Source organism: Stegodyphus dumicola, chromosome 11 (assembly GCF_044657685.1).
Source record: "Stegodyphus dumicola isolate Sdum_Otavi_A_Nest chromosome 11, ASM4465768v1".
NCBI lineage: Eukaryota > Metazoa > Arthropoda > Arachnida > Araneae > Eresidae > Stegodyphus > Stegodyphus dumicola.
Genome location: NC_140778.1, coordinates 108,395,265 through 108,418,074, shown reverse-complemented (window position 1 = coordinate 108,418,074; position 22,810 = coordinate 108,395,265). Strand labels below are relative to the sequence as shown.

General features: G+C 30.3%; 1 protein-coding gene and 1 pseudogene across 4 annotated transcripts in view; one reads left to right on the top strand and one right to left on the bottom strand.

Annotated features, from left to right (window-relative positions):
- The window catches only part of LOC118192464 (transient receptor potential cation channel subfamily M member 2-like), a 137,403-nt gene that overhangs the window by 49,058 nt on the left and 65,535 nt on the right, over positions 1-22,810 (bottom strand). For all 4 annotated transcript variants that reach the window (XM_085827073.1, XM_085827072.1, XM_085827071.1 and 1 more), the window contains exons 20-23: positions 22,186-22,381; positions 15,569-15,705; positions 12,908-13,050; positions 5,260-5,458 (exon numbers count right to left, since the gene is read on the bottom strand). In XM_085827073.1, coding sequence (XP_085683199.1) covers positions 5,260-5,458; positions 12,908-13,050; positions 15,569-15,705; positions 22,186-22,381 — 675 coding nt within the window. The remainder of the gene's footprint in view (positions 1-5,259; positions 5,459-12,907; positions 13,051-15,568; positions 15,706-22,185; positions 22,382-22,810) is intronic.
- On the top strand, positions 36-2,350 carry LOC118199702 (fragile X messenger ribonucleoprotein 1 homolog pseudogene; annotated as a pseudogene).

Sequence of the window (22,810 nt, the reverse complement as noted above, 5' to 3'; positions counted from 1 at the left end):
GCCTTGTACGTGTATTCTGCAAATCGTAAGACCTCACTATGAAAGTTTGTGGGGAGAATGGCACTAGCTACAAGACTTACATTACTGATATTTATAATGATAAAGTAGCAGAAGAAGCTGAAAAGAAGAAGCACTTCGGAAAGATGACAAGCCTCTTAGTATGATAGAAGGTCATGAAGTTGAGGTATTTTCTTGAGCTAATGAACAAGAAGCATGTGGATGGTGGCATGCTTTGGTGAAAATGACAAAAACTGACTCTCATGTTGTTGAATATCTGGTGTGGGAGACCACATATAAAGAAATCATACCTAATGACAGGCTATGGCTAAAAACTACTAATCAACTAACCACTAAGAGCACATTTCATCAGTCCGAGATTCATGTACACTGGGGGGGGGAGAAGAGGACAGTTCAATATCTTCTGTTTTAGTGAGCCAATTGACAAAATTCAAATTGCGTTTTTCATGTCTCGAAAGCGCAACTTAGTATGTATAGTAGTTTTATATATAGCATTGTTCTAACATAGGTATTTTGACACAAAATCGGACTTTTTCTGAAATAACATACCAACGTTTTTCCATATTTTGATTCTACGTTTCAAATTATGCCTAGATATTAAATTTTGTAAAATTTGGTGCGAAATGTATGGAGAAATTCAAAAATTTATCTTGGCACAATTTTTATAGTTTGCGCCAAGAATAATTCCCTTGCCGAACTTCTTAATATGTGGCAACCAATTTTCCTTTCCTTTCCATTATGCCGGAGCGTAAAAAAAGGCACCTAGTTCTTACCTTTTTACATTATGCATGAGCTGAAAAAAAGGCACATCATTTTTACTTCCAAATAATTTTAGCAATTTGCCTAAACACAAATATGCCAAATATCAAAACGCGCCAATATATAAATTCAAGTATATCTTCAATTTTGAATAAAAAACTGTAATATTTTGCAGGTATGCTTAGAAGTACGTCTACTTTAATATGATGGTACAAATTTCATAGATTATAATTCAAAAATTTTTTTGAAAAATTTATAAAAATTATTTAAAAATAAATCATAAAGGATGGATGAATTTTATTTGGAATGAACCTAAATTTCGAAAAGTGAAAAGAAGAATCAAATAAGTTTAATAAAAAAAGAGAGATTAATAAATATACACCAAACTCAATTTAACATTGAAGAGCTAATTTTTTAAAAACTACTCGTGCAATTTTTACAAAACTTGGTAGTTTGGCGTAATTTGAGTCGTTGAATCAAAATATGGAAAAAAATTGGTATGTTATTTCAGAAAAAGCTCGATTTTGTGTTAAAATCCTATATTAGAAAAAATGCTATATATAAATCTAATATATATCCTAAGTCGAGCTTTCGAGACATGAAGAACGTACTCTGATTTTGCATGTATTCTGCCTCTCCTTGGTCATTTCTTTCTCCTTGTGACGCAAGGTAATTTTTTTTTTTTTGGCACAGTGTACCTGAAGATGTGCAAGAGTACTTCAAACTTGAATATGCTCATAAAGAATTTAAAAGCTGATATGTGCTCTGTATGTAAATACAATGACGAAAAGAAATGTCTACCGATTATAGGTAAATATGATGGATTAAAGAAAAGAGCTTGTATGCCCAGTGATATGCATTTTCAGAATGTTCATCAAATAGCTTTATTATTAAAAGCTTGCCAACTCAAGAGTACTTGCCTTGACTAAAATTTGGGCTATGGTGACGAATTAACAGTATGAGATGATTTGATGAGATTAACCATTAGTGCTCATGAAGCTAATATTCAGAACGCGAGGAAGCCAGATGGAATAACTGGAATTGATTTGGAGGATTGTAGTTGTAATTTCAAAATATTTGGTAAGACACAGGAAAAAGTAAAACAAGCTAGAAATATGTTAGAATAATGCTGAATAATCTGTTCAAATGCCTCAGATGGTTGTAGGAAAAATTATTGGAAAAAATGGTCGCATTATTCAAGAAACAGTTGATAAATTTGGTGTGGTAGGAGTTTAAATTGAAGGAGATAAGAAACCCAGTCTCCAAGAGAAGAGATTCCATTTATAGTTGTTAGAACCATAGAAAGCATACCAAATGCCAAAATATTATTGGACACTTGCACATTTAAAGGCAGTAGAAAAATTACACTAAGAAAAATTAGAAATAGATCAATAACTTTGAACTCTCGAAGGGTTTGAGGTCGAGGAGTTAGGCCTGGTCCCATTCAGAGTTGGGGAGGCGATTCCTATTTTAATAACAGTACAAGTAATCATCCAGTAACACTGAGGTATTTATAGGTAATGCTGATCAATGTGGTAGACATAATTTCTGTCAGAGAGGTGGGGAAAGCTAAGAACGAGAGAGAGAGAGGATGGAGACAAAATCTAGGTCACACTTCATCCTGTAGCATCGCAATCCAAAACAACCAAATTTTTGCCTCGAGGTGATGGACACTATGTTATCCTAACACAAAAATCTCCATCCACTTATGCAATAGCAAGCATCAGCAAACCTAACGAACAAATATGAGTCTATCACACCTCTGGTTTAGACTCTACAATCTTAAGGCGAATGCCAACCTGGTCAAACCGTTAAGAAAAAGAGGAAAACCCTGTAAAACATAAACCAGTTGTGCTGCTGTCTCCAAGGTTGAAGGTGTCAACAAGTCACATGCACTTTTACTTTTTTTGTGTGTGATTCAGTGGCAATAGTGGAACGATGTTTTGTTCTTAAGATTTTAATTCAAGTTGCCAGTTTGATTTTTGGATATTAGATTGCAATGGAATCTTGAATGATAGTGCTTAAATAATACATAAATAAATAATAAATAAATATTCTTGTTTTGTATATTTGTTACAAAATATTTTGTTTTAATATCTCAAATTTGATATTCTTTTCTGAAAATTTGATTTCTAGATAAACTCAAATTACAGTATGATTTTCTATATATATTTATGTTTATTTGTTTATATTTGTACATTTTTTGTTCTTTTTCTTTTTCTTGACCATTTTTTATTTATATATATATTTTTTTATGTAAAACTAACCATTAAAATACAAGTTTTAACTTTTCTAATTATCCTTTTTTTCCTTCAGTGTAGTTTCCTAAATGTAATAAAATAGTTTTTAAACGCTGAGACTGTTATAAAACTTGTAAAATATTTGAAATTAGATCATAAGGAAGACTGAACTGTTAAAGTTACCATGATCATGAAACATAAAAATAATAACTACTAAATGCAGTTCAGATGCATATTTTCAAATGAAGCATATACTGATCTTAAAACAGATGTAATATTCTCCTTTTAATAAAATAGTACAACAAAAACAGTACATTACAATGCTAATTGATGACAAAATTGAAAAAAATATTTTTTCATAATTTGAATTCACATAGCTTTTAACTATCGATTTCTTTTTAATTTATAGTAGACATTATTATTGAAAGTTGGATTTTAGTTTGTACTTAGAAGCTTATGAGCTTGTTTTCTATTTCTGGCGAGCTTGTGAATATGGATTAAAACTTCAGAACTTGTCAGCATAACAACCTATTCAGAGCCTTTAACATAAATTTGAGGCTAGTGAGGGATATTAATAAATATGCATTACAACTCACTCTCTTACACTTTATCAATAATTTAAATATTATAAATATACTGTAGTCATATATGACATGTAACAGTACAAAACCATTTTTTAAGTATTATTTTAACCACCAAATTATTATCTATTCAACATTCTTGAAGCTTTTGTTTTCTCTTTTACCGATTTTATGAGCTCTAACGCATATATTTTGTTACGTCTACATTTTTTAACCCGGAAATTTTAGTATAAATTTCTACATGTGGATGTTATATCTGTTAGTAAGTTCTATCTTTAGCATTTGTTCTTCTGTTGCTAGTCCTCGCAGAATAAAATATATGTATAAAAAGAAAGACAAATAATTAAATACTTCATACAAATTTAAAAATCCTGCTTTGAGTTAATTTTCTTCAAAATGAACAGGAAGTATATTCAATAAGCAAGAAGCATGTTTATTAAGCAATTTTTTTTACGTTTTTTAAGTTCATCATCTAAAAAAAATACTATTTAAACTGTCACAAACAAACACACATAAAACACATATATGTATAGGAAATGCTTTTTTTTGTAGGGCTAGGTGCAGGAATTAAAAAACAAAAGTGTTCCCCTACCCATGTGTGCAAACATTCAAAGTCCTGAAAATGACCCGAAAACTAATGAGCAGATATTAGATGAGTAATTATTTTTCAATATCTTCACACTATATTTTTTTTCTGATATTATTTCCGTTAATGCCAGAAACAACTTTTTCTTTCAATTATCTAGCATCACAAGAGAGAGTTTAATAATCACAGCAAATAAGTTGTGCTTACACTCCCCCTTCTTTAGCAGTTTGCACTATGCTAAATATTAACATAAGATACATAATTAGAGGGATTCATTAGTTGCCTATCTGTGACAGTTTTATTATGATTATAACTATGATGTAATTCCTTTATATATATAGGTAAGAGTCATATGACATAGATTAGTCTCGAAATGACGCAGTGCAAATAGAGGTTACGATTTTTAGAATAGAGAAGGAAATTTATACTGCTAATTATCTTTTACATAGTCCTTATTTTTCTTACATATATATGTATATATCTGCAAAGACTTAAGGATGTACTTAATCATATTGATATTTATAAAGCCACAGTTCAAATAGATGGAATTTTACTATTATCTTGTTGCCATTGAGAAGTATGAAAATACTGCTGTTACACTGAAAAATACACACTATTACAGTTCAAAAGCTGCCACATGGCTGCTAATAATGTCATGCTATAATTCATTAACTTCCAGTGCCACAATTTTATTTTCACTTTCTGTTATGATTATTTTAAAAATATATAATTCTAATGTATTTTATACATATGTATAATGTGATTCCATGTATAATTTAAAAAATACAAAGTATATCTATATCTAAAATTGATCTACCTATTAGGAGTTTTTTTATATTCACTAATGAAAAATACAAACAGAAGAGTAAAGAATGCTCTGTTTGTGTGATTTTACTTTTTATATATTAGCAACTTGTTTCACTATCAGTAAAAACAAAAAGTATGAAACAATATTAACTGATGGATTTTGATATTTAACTGAGGTTACTCTCAAAACAATAAAGTGATAAGATAATTATAGAATGAATAGGGATAGAGAAAATAACAGCAAAACTTATAAAATTTTAAGACTTACGAAAGAATGTCGTCATCTACATAAGGACGTACTTGTCTTGGAAAATCACTTTTTGGCATGGTGTAAGTAGGTGGTTCATAATGTAGCCACATGACTTCCCATGGAACATATTTATCAGGCACTGGGAAACGTTGAATTTTGGTTCTTGGATATGGTGATTCACGGGAAAGTATGTGAACAGTGAGACTTGTTGTCAGTTCTAAAAATATAATTCATAAATTTCTATTAAATAATTTACTAATATGAAGAAAATAATTACTATTATAAAATTAAATAAGTTGATCATTCTTGAGTCAACTTTGACATATATTTCATTGCTTTAGCAATAATCAGTTATGAGGAAACGATCAAGCATGTGTAATTAGTTAATTTTAAGCATCTGTATTTCTAATTCACAAACAAAATAGCAAAATTCGATCTTATGAATGTTCAAAGTGATTTGTCAAGAAATTGTCGTAAAAAAATTCAAAATATGGTTAATGCGCTGCAGCATGATATTTGGTCTTTTTTCATAGACATTGTTATTTTAAAAATGTTTTTCATATTTTATAAAGCTACTAATTATTTACATTTTTAAAACTGCAAATGCTTAAAAACATACTGCAAGAAATATCACTAGTAATTAAAATAATGCCATTGAGTTTTTTTAACTAATATGCCAGTTATTATATTTTTAACAGCTAATGATGTGAACACAATAACTAGTAAAAATCCAGTTTTAAAAGTTACAAACAGAATGTTAGATTTTCAACATTAAATACTTCCAAAAAATGCATCTAAAAAGTAAGTTAATCAAAAGCATTTTCTTTAAAAGGCATATTAAATAAGATATTATTATATCATATTAAGATTATATGTATACTATAGTTATATAATTGATAGTTTGGCTTTTGTACTTTTTCCAGCTTTAAGATTTTGAAAGGCCAGTGATTGTGCAGAATGATTCAGATAACAATGGCAGAAAACTTGATAATCACAACTTCTTAAATTTAAAACACTTTAAGATAACTCAGCTGAGTTATCTAAAAGTGAAACTAATACCTTGTTAAATTAGAAGTCAAACAACAAAAATTAGCATTGTATTTGCAAATTTTCACAGGACTAGCTTCGATGATTTCACCAAACCATCATCCTCAGCTGCCAAAGTGCAAATGATATCGTTCATAGATATCGAGATAAGATATCGTTCGGAGCTGAGGATGATGGTTCAGTAAAATGATCGAAACAAGTCCTGTGAAAATTTGCAAATATAATGCTGATTTTTGTTGTTTGCCTTCTAAATTAATACTTGTTCGGCATGTCATTTTATCTTAATTAATACCTTGTTGTTCTCAATATGCAATTTCTATTTCTATTTTTTGTATTCTAAAAAATAATTTTTTCATTTGTTACATTTTAGAGAATTTTATGAAAAAAAAATTTACTATATTTTCAAATGATAACATACATTCCAAATTTATGAGAATTTTTTTTTAAGTGTACGTTATTCCTTTTGAACAATAAGATGCATCTCAGATAAGTATATTTTTCTACAAAAATATTTTCTTCTTAACCATGTAGTATTTTTATTTTACTGTATTTAAACATTTATAATTTTAATGACATTTTATTAGACATACTATGTTAGAAGAAATTAATCTTCACGCATCATCAAATATGAGCCTTTTCATGGCATTCACTAATAATATCTAGGTCAATTACTATTTTTTTCTTTATACTATTTAGTTTTGATCATCAATATTGGTTCATTTCATCTACATTTAAGTGAAGCACTGGATCAAAATATCATACACCAGTGGTCTCCAGCTGCATGCAGCCCCTGAAGTAATTTCATGCATCCCATGAATGCATTTTTATTACAGTACAAAGTCCGTAATACGGACTCGTTGGGACATCGGCGATTCCGGATTAAGGGTTTTCCCGGATTATAGGTCATCAATTTAAATCTGTAAGATGGCATCCAGAAAATATACAATTAAAAATATTAAAGTGCAATTTATGAAATAAAGAGCAATTATGATCTAAAGAGTATCAAAATTTACAAAAAAAAGTTTAATTTTTATTTGTTTACTTTATTAAACATTTCTTTCAATGTAAGTTGTTTAAGTTGCTTCGTTTTTTGTGCTAAACGCGCATGCGTAAAGTATATATAAAAAAAAAAAAAAAAAGTTTGCGGCTTTGAGGTCCGGATTATAGATCATTCCGGATAATGGATGTCCGGATTACAGACTTTGTACTATATGTATTTGTTGCAAAGATTTGAAAAATTTAATTATTTGACGTTCAAAGTTTGCAACATTTTATTTACATTACTATTTAACATAAAATTGAATAATGGCACTAGAAAATCTATAAATGGAGCTAATTAATTTACAGTATAGTATAAATCATATTAAAATGTAAAGATACAGATTTTATTAATTTTCATACTTGAAAAAAATACACTCAGTTACGAGTTTTTGCCCTTCGAATAATCACTTTTTGGGAATACATTTATATGTGAACAGTTTTGCTTCACACTTGAAAATTAATAAAAAAAATAACCCGGTTGACTGATGAGCATCTACAGTCTGTGATGATCTTAAGTAATTTCTTCAATGCAAGGCCATTATGGGAAAAAGTTTTTTTATTTATAAATAAAATTTATATAGTAAACTACCCTTAATAAGAACTTGCATAAAGCGAACCCTCGACTAACATGAAACAAATTTTGGTCCAGCAGTGACGTATATGATCTTATGGGAAGTTTTATTGGTTAACATGAATTTCGGTTAGCACAAATTATGAATTAATTTTTTGTTTATTGTGTCATTTGATTTTTATCATTTAACACAGACGTTCATTTTTCATATATTTTACCTGTTGTTTCTCTGCTGCATTTATAAATATTCAGTCCTGTTTAATTCAAGATCTCGCAGAATACATGGTTTTCTTTGAAACATAGCCAGCATGAATAACATTGGTTGACAATCAAAACCACTGGAACAACAATGAGTTTTGAGGAGTTTGTTAGTGCAGATGACGATGTTGCTGTGCATGCTCCATTGCAATCTGATGTACTCATACAATCAGTTGTATGAGTTCTTGTACAACTCATACAATCAGTTGTACAAGAAACGCCATCAAAAGAAACTTAGAAGGACAATGTCATTCTGCCCACCTGCCAGTAAATATTACACACCTTAGACGTTGCAGACCATTTTGCTGCAACATCTGAACTGACCACACATTTGACTAGTTTTACGAAAGTCAAGAATACCATTGGTGATCTATGAATGCATTTTTTCAAGTAAGAGTACAGTAATTAATATAGCAATGTAATGTGTTTTCTATGGTGACATACATAATATATTGTAGTGCTTATATAACTATGTACTGCAAATGGTTTATGTGTTAAAAAATTCAAAATATAACATTTGAGCCTGTAGTTACAATGGATATTTTTAGCATGAACAACTGATTTTTGAGTTGAGATTCATGTTAACAAGGGTTACTGTAGTAATGTACTTACAAGCATATGTATTTTAATTTATATGTTGAAAAAAAGATTTAATAAATAAGTGAAAGAGACTAGGTTGTCATTATTTATTCTCAAATTTAGTGTCACTTGAATAATGTGATTATTTTTAGTTAAAATTAAAATAAGTTATTTAATAATTAATTAAACGCATTAGATGAAATTAATGCCAGTCTGAAATATTAATACTTAGCTGTCAATATGTTTGAATTACAAAGTGTAGCCAACAAAAATATCTTGCAGATACCAAACTTTAGATATCAAATAGAAAATAAATATAAATTTGAGTTTTTTTTGTATTATTATTAATATTTGGTTGCAACAAATTTTTTCTGCCAAAAAGCGTTCTTAATAAAATTAAAGAAAATAAACCTGAAAGCAGTATCTTTAGTGCGAGTAGTAATCACCACCAAAATCTATGATTTTCTGCCAACGTTTTGGCAGTTTTGCTAAGTCTTTGGCCCGGAAACTTGGTGGTCATGAGTCCAAAAACAGATCAACCTAATTTCAGACGTCTTATGCAGAATGGAAGATAGCACCAGCAGTGTGAAAAAAGGCAAAAGTCTGAAGGAGTGATGTTGGGGCTATATGGTAGGTGTGGCAAAGTATCCCATTTGAGTCCAGCCAGTCCTATTTCATCCCAGCCATGTCCCATTTCGTCCCAGCCATATCCCATTTGAGTCCATCTCCCTCTTATAGTACAAAATTATTTACAAATGCTAAAAAAATCTAAAAAATTAACAAAAAGTCTGAAATTGAATCAATTACTATACAAAAATAAAAATAACATGTGTTTACAGAATTGAACACTTACTTTAATTTTCAAAATTGAAATTAATTGTATAGTCTTATTATATAAATCCTAAGACAAGGGCTGGATCATTTAAGTGAAGGTTAAGAACCAACTTTTTTTTTTGTGAAATAAAAATCCTGTCAAAATAAAAAATTTAAAAAGGAATTTTTGGAGCAAATTTTGCTAAAACAAATTTTTGCAGTTTCTTGTAACCCCTTCTGCAAGGTTCATTTAAAATTTTGGAAACCTTTCAGGCGACTGAAATTTTCATAGTTAATATATAATACAGGCATATAGCATATAGCAGGGTAAGTTTGACCTTTTTTCTATAGTTTATTTGTTTTCGGTGTCAACTATTTATTACCCTTTTTAGCAAAATTTGCTCAAAATTGCTTTCTTTAATTTTGAAAGAAATTTTATTTCGCAAAGAAGTTGGTTCTTATACTTCACTTAAATGATCCAGCCCTTCTCCTAGGATTTATATAATAAGACTACACAATTAATTTTCAATTTTGAAAATTAAAGTGAGTGTTCAATTCTGTAAACACATGTTATTTTTATTTTTGTATAGTAACTGATTCAATTTTAGCTATTTTGATAATTTTTTAGATATTTTTTAACATTTGTAAATAATTTTGTACTATAGGAGGGCAAAAACATGTTGGGAAAAGAAATTAATTTTATGATACTTTTGAAATGGATTATGCTTGAAAAGAAAGTTGGATTAATTTAAAGTGGTTTAAAGTCTCAGGGAACATGCCTTTTGTCATTGAAACGAAACATGTCTTTTGTCACTCTTTAATCAACTTGGTTTAAGGCTTCAAAGCACTATTCCCTTGAAGGTTAAACAAACGAGATAAAAATTTTTTTATTGTTTTGGTTTTAATATGTTCAAGTTTTACTGTTTTTTATAATTATTCCTCTTTAAAATGAAAATTTTTATTTTCAATTTGTAATTTTCTTTAATTTGCGTTTTACCAATTTATTTCGTTACAAGAAAAAAATAGGTTTGACTTCCAAATATTTAATACAGCATTTTCGTTTTGTTCCAATTTTCAAAATTTTGATTTATTATTTTCAGATTTTTGCAGCACATTGCGCAAATTGAAATATAGATTTCATTTTCTCTTCTCTTTGTTTTTTCAACTTCTTAAAAATATTTACATTAATAATGTATCATATATATATAAATGCATGCATGCATATACAGCACATCATACATTCCTGTTTAATTTACATTACCTTCGTAACATTATTAACTTAAGTGCTTAAGAAGTAACCACATTCCCTGTTGGCCTCATTTAAGTACCATCTTGCAACATCAGTTTTGGACATTCCTGTTCTCATAATTGGATACTTCACTGCTATAAAACATAAACTAATGTCTGACATTACTTTGCATTCATGCCAAATTTCAGTAAATTTTGTCTGGTATTTTTTTGAGAAATTTGAAATAAAAAAATATATAATTTTGAATACAAGTGCCTGTTGGCCATCAAAAGTATTTCATTAACCAATTTATACCCCCCACGAATAAATAGTCTAGACATTTTTTTTAAATCGAACAAAATTTGATATTTCTTGGTTTTTGTAAAGAAAAACTGTAGAAGTTTAACACTATTGCCAAATTTATAAAAATAGTGGTTCATATATACTATTTTAATAGCACAAATTTTGAAGTCTTCAGGATTACACTTGGACATGAGCAAATCTGTCAAGTACAAGGGCGAGTCAAATGAAAGTGAGCTAACCCCTCCTCAGCAAGAATAGTTCGGTCCATCATCTGCGGCGCATGCGCGTAGCACAGAGACAGCCTTCATTTACGAAAGTGGTGCGAAAGTGTGAGGTTAAAGTTCTTTAAGGCGCTCTTACACTGGGTTGAAGACGGTAGCGTGACATAATGGACACTCCAAAAGAGGAACAGCGTGGTGTGGTCAGGTTTTTGACAGATGAAGTTGTTTCCCAACATGAAATTAGTCACCGTATGACTGCTGTGTACGGTGAACATTGCATCGCATTGGCCACTGTGAAGCGTTGGAGCAAACGGTTCAGAGAAGGACGTGAAAGTTGCAAAGACGATCCAAGACCGGGCCAAAGCCACCTTGCAATCACCCCCGACACAATTGCACAGGTTGATGAGCTGATTAGAGAAGAACGGAGGATAAGCATCGATGAACTGGCACAGCGTGTGATCATCAGTCACGGTTCGGTTCACACCATAATTCATGATCATCTCGGTTATCGGCTTTTGTGTGCTCAATGGATGTCCAAGATTTTGAACGACCGCCAGAAGACGGAGAGGTTCGGTGCTGCTTTGACTCATCTCATCCGGTATCACAATGAGGGTGACGACTTCTTGTCCGCAATTGTGATCGGAGACGAATCATGGTGCCACCACTACGAACCTGAAACATGCTGGCAAAGCTTACAGTGGAAACATTTGAATTCACCACCCCCGAAGAAAGAAAAGGCTGTCATTTCCTCGGGAAAGGTGCTATTGACTTTTTTTTTGATCGTCAGGGGCCATTACTGATTGAATTTGCTAAACGTGGAGAGACTATCAATAGTTCGCGATATTGTGCAATGCTTGATCGGCTGCGTGTCGCAATCAAGAACAAACGACCTGGAAGATTGACGAATGGTGTGATCTTGCTACACGACAATGCTCGTCCCCACGTCGCTGATGTGGTTAAGACACAACTCAAGTGGGACACGCTGCAACATCCTCCATACAGCCCAGATTTGTCGCTATGCGACTTTCACATTTTCGGAAAACTGAAAAAACATCTCAAGGGTACCAGATTCGTGTCGGAAGATGCCGTGAAGGAGTCGGTTACAGACTTTTTGAATCGACAGCCCAAGGAGTTTTATGAGACGGGGATCACGCGGCTCATTTGTCAATGGGATAAATGTCTCAATGTTCATGAAGACTACCTTTAAATAAAGTACTCTGTTTGTCTTATATTCGCATTGGCTCACTTTCATTTGACTCGCCCTTATATTATATCTTAGCATCACCTATTCATGAGTACTAAGGGCTTGGGCAAGTATTTCATTTTGTAAATTAAAATATTAGACAAGTCAAAACAAAATATTGCTTGAAAATTAGAAAAACAAAACTTAATACATAGATAAAAATATTTCATGAAAATTTACAAGTTTTTGCATCTGTAATATGATTTTAAATGGTACGATAATTTATTTATAATGCACAATGAATTTAAATTCTTTTTTCATGAGTTTTTAAACATCTGTAAATACATTTCCATTTGCTTATTTATTTATAACATTAAAGGGGAACTGTTAATAAAGATACATATATATGAATTAAGAAGTACCATCATCCTTTTTTGCACGATATTTCAACGTTTCGAGACGAGCATGGGTGTAACGAATATCACTTTCAAGCTGTATTATTTGGTTTTTGACAGTGCACATCATTGCATCTTTAATATCAACATCATTAGCCAATTTAGATATTCTGCAATTACAAAGAAACTATTTAATATCATTGGCCATTTTTCTTTTATATATTTAAAATGAAAATTAACTTTTGCACTGAAATTAATCTTTAACTGTTAAAGTAAACAAAACTCATATTCTTCATAATTCACTCATACATTCATAGAATTCTAGAATATGTAAATTAATTTTTTTTGAAGTAATTCAATAAATTTTATTTTAAAAGTAAAGAGCAAAAAACATATTATGACCAGAAATGAACTGACTTTTTCAAGCAATTCCGCTGCATAGGTAAGATACTAAATTATTTAAAATTTAGGATGTCTCTAGTTTTTAACATTAAAAATTTTAAAATGCAAATCATTAAATAAAATGATTAATACATACACATTTAAAAAATTACTGAAATTTTGGCAAGTTAAACTGCAATTTAAATGTTAACTTTTCCTGGAAAGTCAAATATCTCTCCCCTCACTTTTTTCAGTAGTTTGAACTTACTAGAATTCCAAACATATCTTTATGGAGTACTTAATAATTTATTTATAATGCACAATGTATTTCTTTTTTCATGAATTTTCATTCATGCAATAAACACACATTTGATTTCAAAAATTAAAAAAAAATTCTGAAATATTATTCCTTTTATGTAGTATAGTAGAAAGTACATCTGCATAAAAAAAAAGTTTAGCTGCTTTAAAATAATCAAGTTGCCATATGAATAAAAGAAATATTACCTAAGTTTGCTAAAACATTTTTGAGTGGGAACATTATTTTATGTATATAAGCTGTTCTTTAATATAATTAAATTTTATGTACAACAAAAATTACAAAAAAGCAATAATTAAAAAGAAAATAACACACATAGAGGGGTGGCGAGTTCTAAGATGTATTTGCCACACATATGCCGCCATTTATAAGGTACATCAAAATAACTATTTACTAACTCATTTTTGTGCCAAAAAGAACTGTAGTTTTAACTGAAGATATGCTATTTATATTATTTAATCACCTTCATTTCATAATTTTCATGTATGTTACAGTGTCTTATATTAAACTTTTGTATTTTTCTTGTAAGACACCTTAAAAAATTCAGAGTTCTTTTGCATATGAGGTCATCTGATAATTGTGGTAATATGGTGCAGAAAATCTAAATTCATTAAATATAAACACACACACTCTCTCTCTCTCTATATATATATATACATCTTTAATCATATACAAATATTTATAATATTGTTATAAATTTAGGTAAATACTTTTCATATTGTTTATATATATCAGTGTATTTTCCATATCTTGATGCCAAAAAACTTACATTAAAATATGATCATAATTAATCATTTTTAGCTTTTAAGAACACATTGGGAGAGCTGAAGACACTGAAAATTTTTCCATATTAGTATTAGAAAACTTGATTTCAAACTCACATGGTATTTTAGAGTTGAGATTTAGAAATTTCTAAAGCTTTTGCTCTTGTACTTATGGGGGCCATGCATAGTAAGTAGCAGTTTCAAGTTCCCTCATAATTTAAAGGCAGAGACTCTGCAATTTCTACAATGGGCAATTTGGTGTTATTACCACATTATGTCAAATTTAATCTGCACTCTTCATTCAAGCTTTTAAGTTATAAAATTAGATGTAGTTTAAACTAAAAGCAAACATTTTAACATCTCCTTTCCACCTATCTCTCACTTTTCAATGATCGAGTTAACTGAATAAAAAAAAAAAAAATAAATAAATAAAAATGTTGCATTAGTAATGATTTTAAATGGCACTGAAGATAATGTGCTGTAATAGTGAAAATCAGAATTCAAGTCTGAAAGTGAAGATGATGAAACTGACAATATATTTGAAATATATTCTTAATAAACTAGTTAGCTTATTACATTTATATTAGTACTATTTAAGTAACTAAATTTGTTTTTACATTTCTGAATATATTACAAGTAATTTTCATTTTTATTATTTTTCGAATTTTAAAAACTCTATAGGGCTTAAATTAAAGGGTGGGTATTTTTTACATTTTCTCCAATTTTAAAATTCTATTGTAGCTTAAATATAAATTAATATAGTAATTTGTTTTTTGATTGCTTCGACTATCAAAATTTCTGAGTTACAGTATGTATATTTGAGAAAATAAGCATGGGGTATTTTTCAGAGTTTTCCATCAATATCATCAGTGATACTGAAATTATCTGCTGTTACAGTATACTTAATGATTGAAAAGCATTAAGAAAAGAAGTATAAAGTTTTCACTATCATTGGAATCATAACTCAGAAAATATACGAACCTTCAGAATATAACATATTGTTTAAAAGCTTAATCTACTTTTTTATATTTTAAATCTTTGTATTCCTAATATGCTTGTATTTGGTAACCCAGTCCCCCCCCCCAAAAAAAAGTTTTATACTATATACAAAGATATACTTAAATAAATCATAAAAACATTAAAAAAACTTACAGTGAAATCTACAATTTAAAATAATTTAACTCATACTCTATTCTAAGTTCTGAATATAAAAACAACAATATTTACGTATTTAATTCAGTTTTCTTGTATCCTTCTTCTTGTTTCTCATACTCCTGTTTAGCATAATAGTCTCTTGCAAGTTGCTTAAAATAACTGTATTCAGAAGATGCTAAAAGACCAGAGTAATCACTCAACTCTTCTTCCTGTATAGTAATAAGAAATGTGAAAAATATGAAGAATTAAAAAAATAAAAGCATAATTTAGTCATCATTTCCTTCCCAAAATTTAGTTATAATGTACAATAAAACAATATGGATAACTATAATATTAAAAATAATTTTTTAACAAATTCATTTAATAAATTGAAGAAAATGCTTATTAACAATTAATAAGGAGTTTTAGATTAATAATTTTTTTATAAATGAAATATTTTAGTCTAACTTGTTTTATAAGTTATGCCAAATTTATTAAAATACTTTGACTTTTTTAAATCTATGCCAATATCAGTTTGTTTACCTGAAATATAGTAACTCAAACAATGCATGACTCAATAACGGGTTTACTTTTTTTTTTTTTTTTGTTTGGTGTTAGAAATTGCTACAATTGAGTGCACACATATATGCTTGTTTAATTACTGATTTTAATTCATAAGGTCTGAAATTCTGATAACGGTCTGAAATATTATTCAACTGATTTATGTTTCAAGTGTAATGTTAGGAAGAAATAAGGAGCTGTGATCAATTGCTACAAAAATTCCTTAACGTAATTTAGCACTATATATGTCATTGTTTACAATTAGCATTAAAATGTTTGATAAGACATATTAATAAAATGAATCATCATAAAACATTAATTATACATTTTTTATTACCAATCCACCCTTCCCCCAAATTAGTGAGAATTAAATGAGATTGTTAGAGATCTAGGTGTCAAAATATTAAACATTGGCCATGTGTTTGGATTACAGTAGCAGCATGTAGCTTATGAATGGCTTTTGCTGCTTTATGCAAGCATTTTCATTGAACAATTAATATAAGGATTTTTTTTAAAGTGAGTCGTAAATTTGTAATTTTTTTAAAAAATGATGATAGAAATCCTGTAGAAACTATCATAGCTGATATTTTGTAATATTTTTAATTTTAGTGATTTTTTTATATATTTTAAAATTTTGTTGTTCATGCACAATTATTTGCATTTTTTTTTTGTTTTTTTTTTTGTTTTTGTTTTTTTAAGACAAAACATTTCATTAGAATTTTTGTTTTTTGAGGTTAAATTGTAAGTTCTTGCTAAAATTTTCATAGCTCACCATTGTATGTAATACTTATAGAAGTACTAATTGAAACAACAAAATTTAAACACTTCATAAATATAACACTCTCAAATTTCAAGCCAGTACATGAATTTCAAACTATGAACCCCAAAAGTTATCAACAACAGCAGAGTCTGAAGTTTAGAGTTTTCAGCAGCATTAGAGGTACCAAATACAAGCACTAAAAATTATAGGACATGAATGCAAGATATATAGGAATTCAAAAGAAGACAAATTGGTCAAATTCATTCGACTGATATACAAACAAGATTAGCCATATTAATTAAGACAACAGATCTTTTTAATGTATCAAAAGCCATAGTATCCAGAATCATGCTTGCATACATAGAAAAGCAAAGAACTTCAGCCAATTAAAATAATTGTTGAGGGGAAAAGGATGTTAGAATAGTTCAAATGAATTATTATCTCAAAGCACAAAAGAGCTATTCAAATTATGATAGAACTGAACAGTTTTTTTTTTAAACTCGCCCATTTCTTCAAAAATTGCCTTTTGGAAATCTTAAATGTTTGATGTCTATGATCAGGTAGCGATAGCACAGCTTTTGCTAGCCAATGCTGGTTTTGTAGTGTCAAAAGGGAAAACCTTGGATAGTGTGCAATGCAAAATGCACATTTATAGTCTTCTCTATGTTTACCACTTTTGGATGAACTTATAGAGAACGCATTTAGAGACAAACAGTTAAAAAAGACCGAGTGGCACATAGGGGTGAACAGGTGATAATTTAGGGTACAGTATAATTTAAGTTTTTACACACTGGTTATGCCTGATAGCCGCATCACTGTCAAAGGTGCATTCCAGAGGACCAAGTGTATATAAACATTCAAATATTACATCTTAAAGATAGCAATGTACCAGTAGTTTGCCATGGAAAATTGATGATAAAATGATTTCAAGAATATGAGAGTGAGCTCGAATATCTTCAGTGTCCTGCACAATAACCTGAACTTATCATCACTGAATCTCCTAGAGTATGGAAGATCACAGATTAACAATTTTGTTATCCATAACCATGAAATGAAATGTCTAAAAATAGCTTGAATAATTATACAACACTTTTATTGATGATTTCTGAGAACTGTTGCATTATTGTCTTATAAAGGACATACACCACATTAATGAACTACTATGTTATAGATACAAGTACTTTAGTTTAGTTGAAGAATAAGTTGGAATGGTTAAGTGAACTCATTAGCCATGATTTAGACGTATATCAGCACATGCAACATTTAGAAACAACAATTCATTAACTTCTATGTAACACATATGGGTAGTGGGACTTTGTGATAACTTTGTATATGTGCAATATACATGTAATAAACTATTAATATAGAACAGTGATTAACATGTGACTAGAATGAGATTAAAATAAAGTTAATATGAGATAGAAATATTTCAGGCTTACATATTGAAACCACGTGTTAGCTAAAGTATTTTTATTTAGTTTTATTAGTTTGATGTTCAACCTCTATATCTTCTTGCATACATAATATTCAGCCTTTCACATTCCCTTCAATACACAGCGTAATTACAAAGTCGCTTTATTCTCTATCATGTGTCCTCATATTCATTTATGGTCGCTTTATATTAATGTGGAATCATGATAGAGGACACCTTTTAGATAGTGTGACTATTCTTTATTTATTACAGAATGTCAGTGTGTACACCATTGTTTTCATAACACAGTATGATTCTCCTCCATGTAAATTTTCTCAACATTGCTGGCATGATGGCAGTAAATGCACATCACACAGCATCCTTAAGTTCATCAACTGTCTCATAATATAGGGCAGCAAACTTTTGTTTAACGACCTTTGTTATTTATTTATCATTGTGACCTTTTAACCTTTTGTTAATGCATAACACATTATCGCAAGATTACTGATCAGGACTTCGGGGCAGCCATTCTAAAGGTGCAGGCAAATAGCAGAACAACATCCAATCCATTTATCAGAAAATACCTCATTGAGATATTCTCTAACGGCAATAGCATAATGGGCTGATGCTCCTCCATCCCGCTGCAACCATACACAACTAAGCAGTCCCCGATCTAGCAGATATTGAATAAACCAATCATGTAACATGGTAAGATACATAATTTGATTCATAGTACCATCCAAGAAATGTGGACCTACTAAATGGGTTGCAGACATTGCAGCCCAGATCATGACAAATGGTGGGTTTTGTTCAGGTTCTTCATAAAAATGTGGGTTTTCATTGTTTTAGAAATAAACGTCTCTGGCTTTTGCATTGTGATATATTGCACACTCTTTCAAGAAAAGTAATTTATTTTCCCTTCGCAGGAAGAGTTATAAAGACATCAAGGATTCACCCACAAGCAAATTGATGTTTTTGCATGTCACTATCACTCAGTTTGTTTACAAGTGAAAGTTTAAATGCCTTTAATTGCAAATCCTTCACCATCTGCTTTTGCAGTGTTGACTGCTTATGAATGGACTTTTTTATTGAATGTTCAATAGACGCTGCAGCCTCCAAATACATTTCCAGTCGTGTTGGTGGTCATCCTGAGTTGGACTTACATTTTATGTAACCAGCTTCAAAGAACTTTTTCTCCCATCATAAAATTGTTGGTTTTGGAGGGGAAGGTTTCTGAAACCTTACAGTGAAATCATACTGAATATCTATCATTGATTTTCCGGTATGGGATTATTTGTGAGCCCACGGGCTCATTACGATCCATTCCTCAATGGTTAAGTGAACTCATTAGCCATGATTTAGACGTATATCAGCACATGCAACATTTAGAAACAACAATTCATTAACTTCTATGTAACACATATGGGTAGTGGGACTTTGTGATAACTTTGTATATGTGCAATATACATGTAACAAACTATTAATATAGAACAGTGATTAACATGTTGAGCGTGGCGCCAATATTTCTGACCTTTTCACTCTGCCGGCAGCGAGCGGGGAAAAGTTTCGTTCCCTCTCTTTGAGTGAAACAATGGAACAAGCAATGCGTGCGTACCTCCAAGAGGCTTTCAGTTAGAAGAAAGTCACAGAAGTCTACAAATCATTTGAGAGTAAAGAATTTAGTTTGTTCTTGAGAATATTTATTGCCCATAAAACCGAAAATGTTCGAAAGAGAAGACAGTGATTCATCAAGCAAAGTTTTCTTATCATTCAAACGTCGCTGGGTATTACGGTTATCGTCATCAGAAGATGATACTTCAGTAGACCAGGAAGCGTAACTTGAGAAAAGAAGTAGGAGAAGAAGCACAGGTGCTAATAAAATCTGTGATAGAAATGAATGGTTTGATCCAAAAGGGAATCAGCCAAGTATTGTTCCCTTTACGCATACTTCAAGCGCCAAAACAACTAACGAGAAAGTGTGGATTTGTACAAAAGCACTTTTCGTTAGAGACGAAATATTTCAGCACATCAGTGAACAAACAAACCTCTATGCTCTCAATGCAGAATCATTTCTAAACGTACAATTAAATAGACACCAACTAACAAAAATGAGCTGAAGTGTTTATTTGGGCTGCTAATATGGATGGGTATGGTAAACCGTCCCTCCTTAATCTATAATGGTCTCAAGATCCATTATTTTCACAAGCATTCCCACAAAGCGTAATGAGCAGAGAAAGATTTGAAATTCTAATGAGAATGTTGCATTTCGTTGACAACGAAGCAGCTGTCGTAAATAACCATTTATCAAAAATTCAATTCATCATAGATGAATTGAATACAAATTTTCAAAAATATTACAATCCACCAGAAGTATTATGCATTCACGAATCACTAATTCTATTCCGTGGGCGCATTGTATTCAGGCAGTACTTGAAACAGAAAAAACACAAACATGGTATAAAAATATTTAAATTATGTTGTGGTCATGGATGCACTTATAACTGTAATGTGTACACCGGAAAAACTCTCGATAAGGAAAATACAACCCCGTCAAATGTTGTAATGTCTCTAATGAAAAACTTATTTCATAGAGGCCACACATTGTGTACTGATAACTGGTACACCAGTATCGATTTAGCGAATCGCCTAAAGAAAAAAAGCACAAATTTGATTGGAGAGCTTCGAACACATCGTAGGGAAAACCCAAGTGATATGATAAGAACTGATTTAAAATGTGGAGAACTTATAGCTAAAATAATAATAATAATAATAATAATAATAATCAGGGTATTACAGTGTTGAAATGGAAGGGCAAGAGAGATGTTTTGGTCCTGTCCACAAAACATTCAAGTGAAATGATAGAAATAAAAACAAAACACGGAATTTGCTGTAAACCCCAAATTATAGTTGAATTATAATAAAGCAAAGACATCCATTGATTTATCAGATCAAATGAGTGCGTATAGCAGTCCCTTGAGGAAAACTCTCAAATGGTATAAAAAGTTAGCCTTTGAGTTATGCTTGAACACTGCTGTGATCAAGTCGCTGTTTCTCTTTCAAGAAGTAACAGGACAAAAAATATCAGTTACAAAATTTCAGAGACAATTGGTGAGAGGACTGACACAGCGAAAGGATGAACAAATTCCGCTTCGCGAAGGAAAAATTCTTCATAAATTGCAGGAAAAGAAAGGAGACGTCCATAAAGTTTGGAAATGTTGTTCTGGTTGTTATGCTGAAAATTCAAGATTTTTTGGGCACAAGAAAGCCAAAAATATAACAAAATAGGTTGTTGCATTTTGTTACGTGTGTAAATCCCAGCCATACTTTTGCTTAGAATGCTTTACTAAAGCTCATAAAAACTATATTTGACTACATTTCATTCAGGCGACATTTATCTTTTAACTTTAATAATGTCGGTCCCACTGGATTGATGTTGGCCAAACGAAAAGTCTAACGCCGGTCCCTAGGGACTGGCACCGTCCCGGAGGAAAGTTCAGTGCCACGCTCAACATGTTAATGAAGCTGATTCCCAATTTTTTAAAAACTGACAGGGTGTATTTTCATCACTGAGATACATAAAAAATATGAAAAGTTTTTTGATTGTATACTTTCAGCTAAAGCAAAAAAGAAAAAAATCAAAGAGCAGGAAATGAAATAAAATGTACTAATTTTCTACACTTCTTCCATGAAATATATTATTTACAGGTCTCATAACTTTGCTTGAAGGTTTCTAAAAGCACAGATTTCTCTCATAGTTCTATTCTACAATAAAACGTATGCTCAAAATCAGTAAAAATTAACGTATTCACTGTCAGGGTAGATATCCAAAACATAACAAGAAGCCAACTAACATAGAAACATATAGTTCACCACATGCTGGCTATTAGATGACAATACCACATCATGCACCAGCATGCAATCAGAAGTGAACATGCTAAATATTAAATAAAATTTTTTATGAGGAATAAAAAGGTTTACTTGATGCTTTTTCCACTGAAGCAGAGCATAGCATTTTTTATACAGATGAAAAATGCCTCGATAAATTAATATTATTAGACTAAATATATTCAAAGGTGGAGGCAATCGCAATGAGAGGGAAAAGTTTACAATTAGATTATAGCGTTGATATTTCCAAATAGAATTACTTTCTGGTCCAAGTTTAGCTCCAGTATTACTGAAAAAGAAATGAATCTTCAATTCAGTTACAATTTCAGCAAAATCACATTTTTAAATATTAGTTTTTATTGTAAATTTAAATATATTACACTTCACATTAAAAAAACTTGATAATTTTAATATTTAAATTAAAAAATAATAATATGTCATCATAATAAATGCATATAGATTAATTTCTGATTGTCATTCAAAGAGAATTATTGCAGAATAATGAGCTAATGACATCAATCATAATAAAATAATTTGTTACTAAGCATTAATATTTTATTCTGATTCAAATGCAAGAGAATAAATTCAAATAAAAAAATAACATTCTATGGAATACTGCATTCTTGAAAAAAGGGCAATTAATGCATGTAGAAATATACATATATATTTTATTTTGTGTGAAATTAAATCTAGTATCCTTAGTAGGCAATGCCTGCTA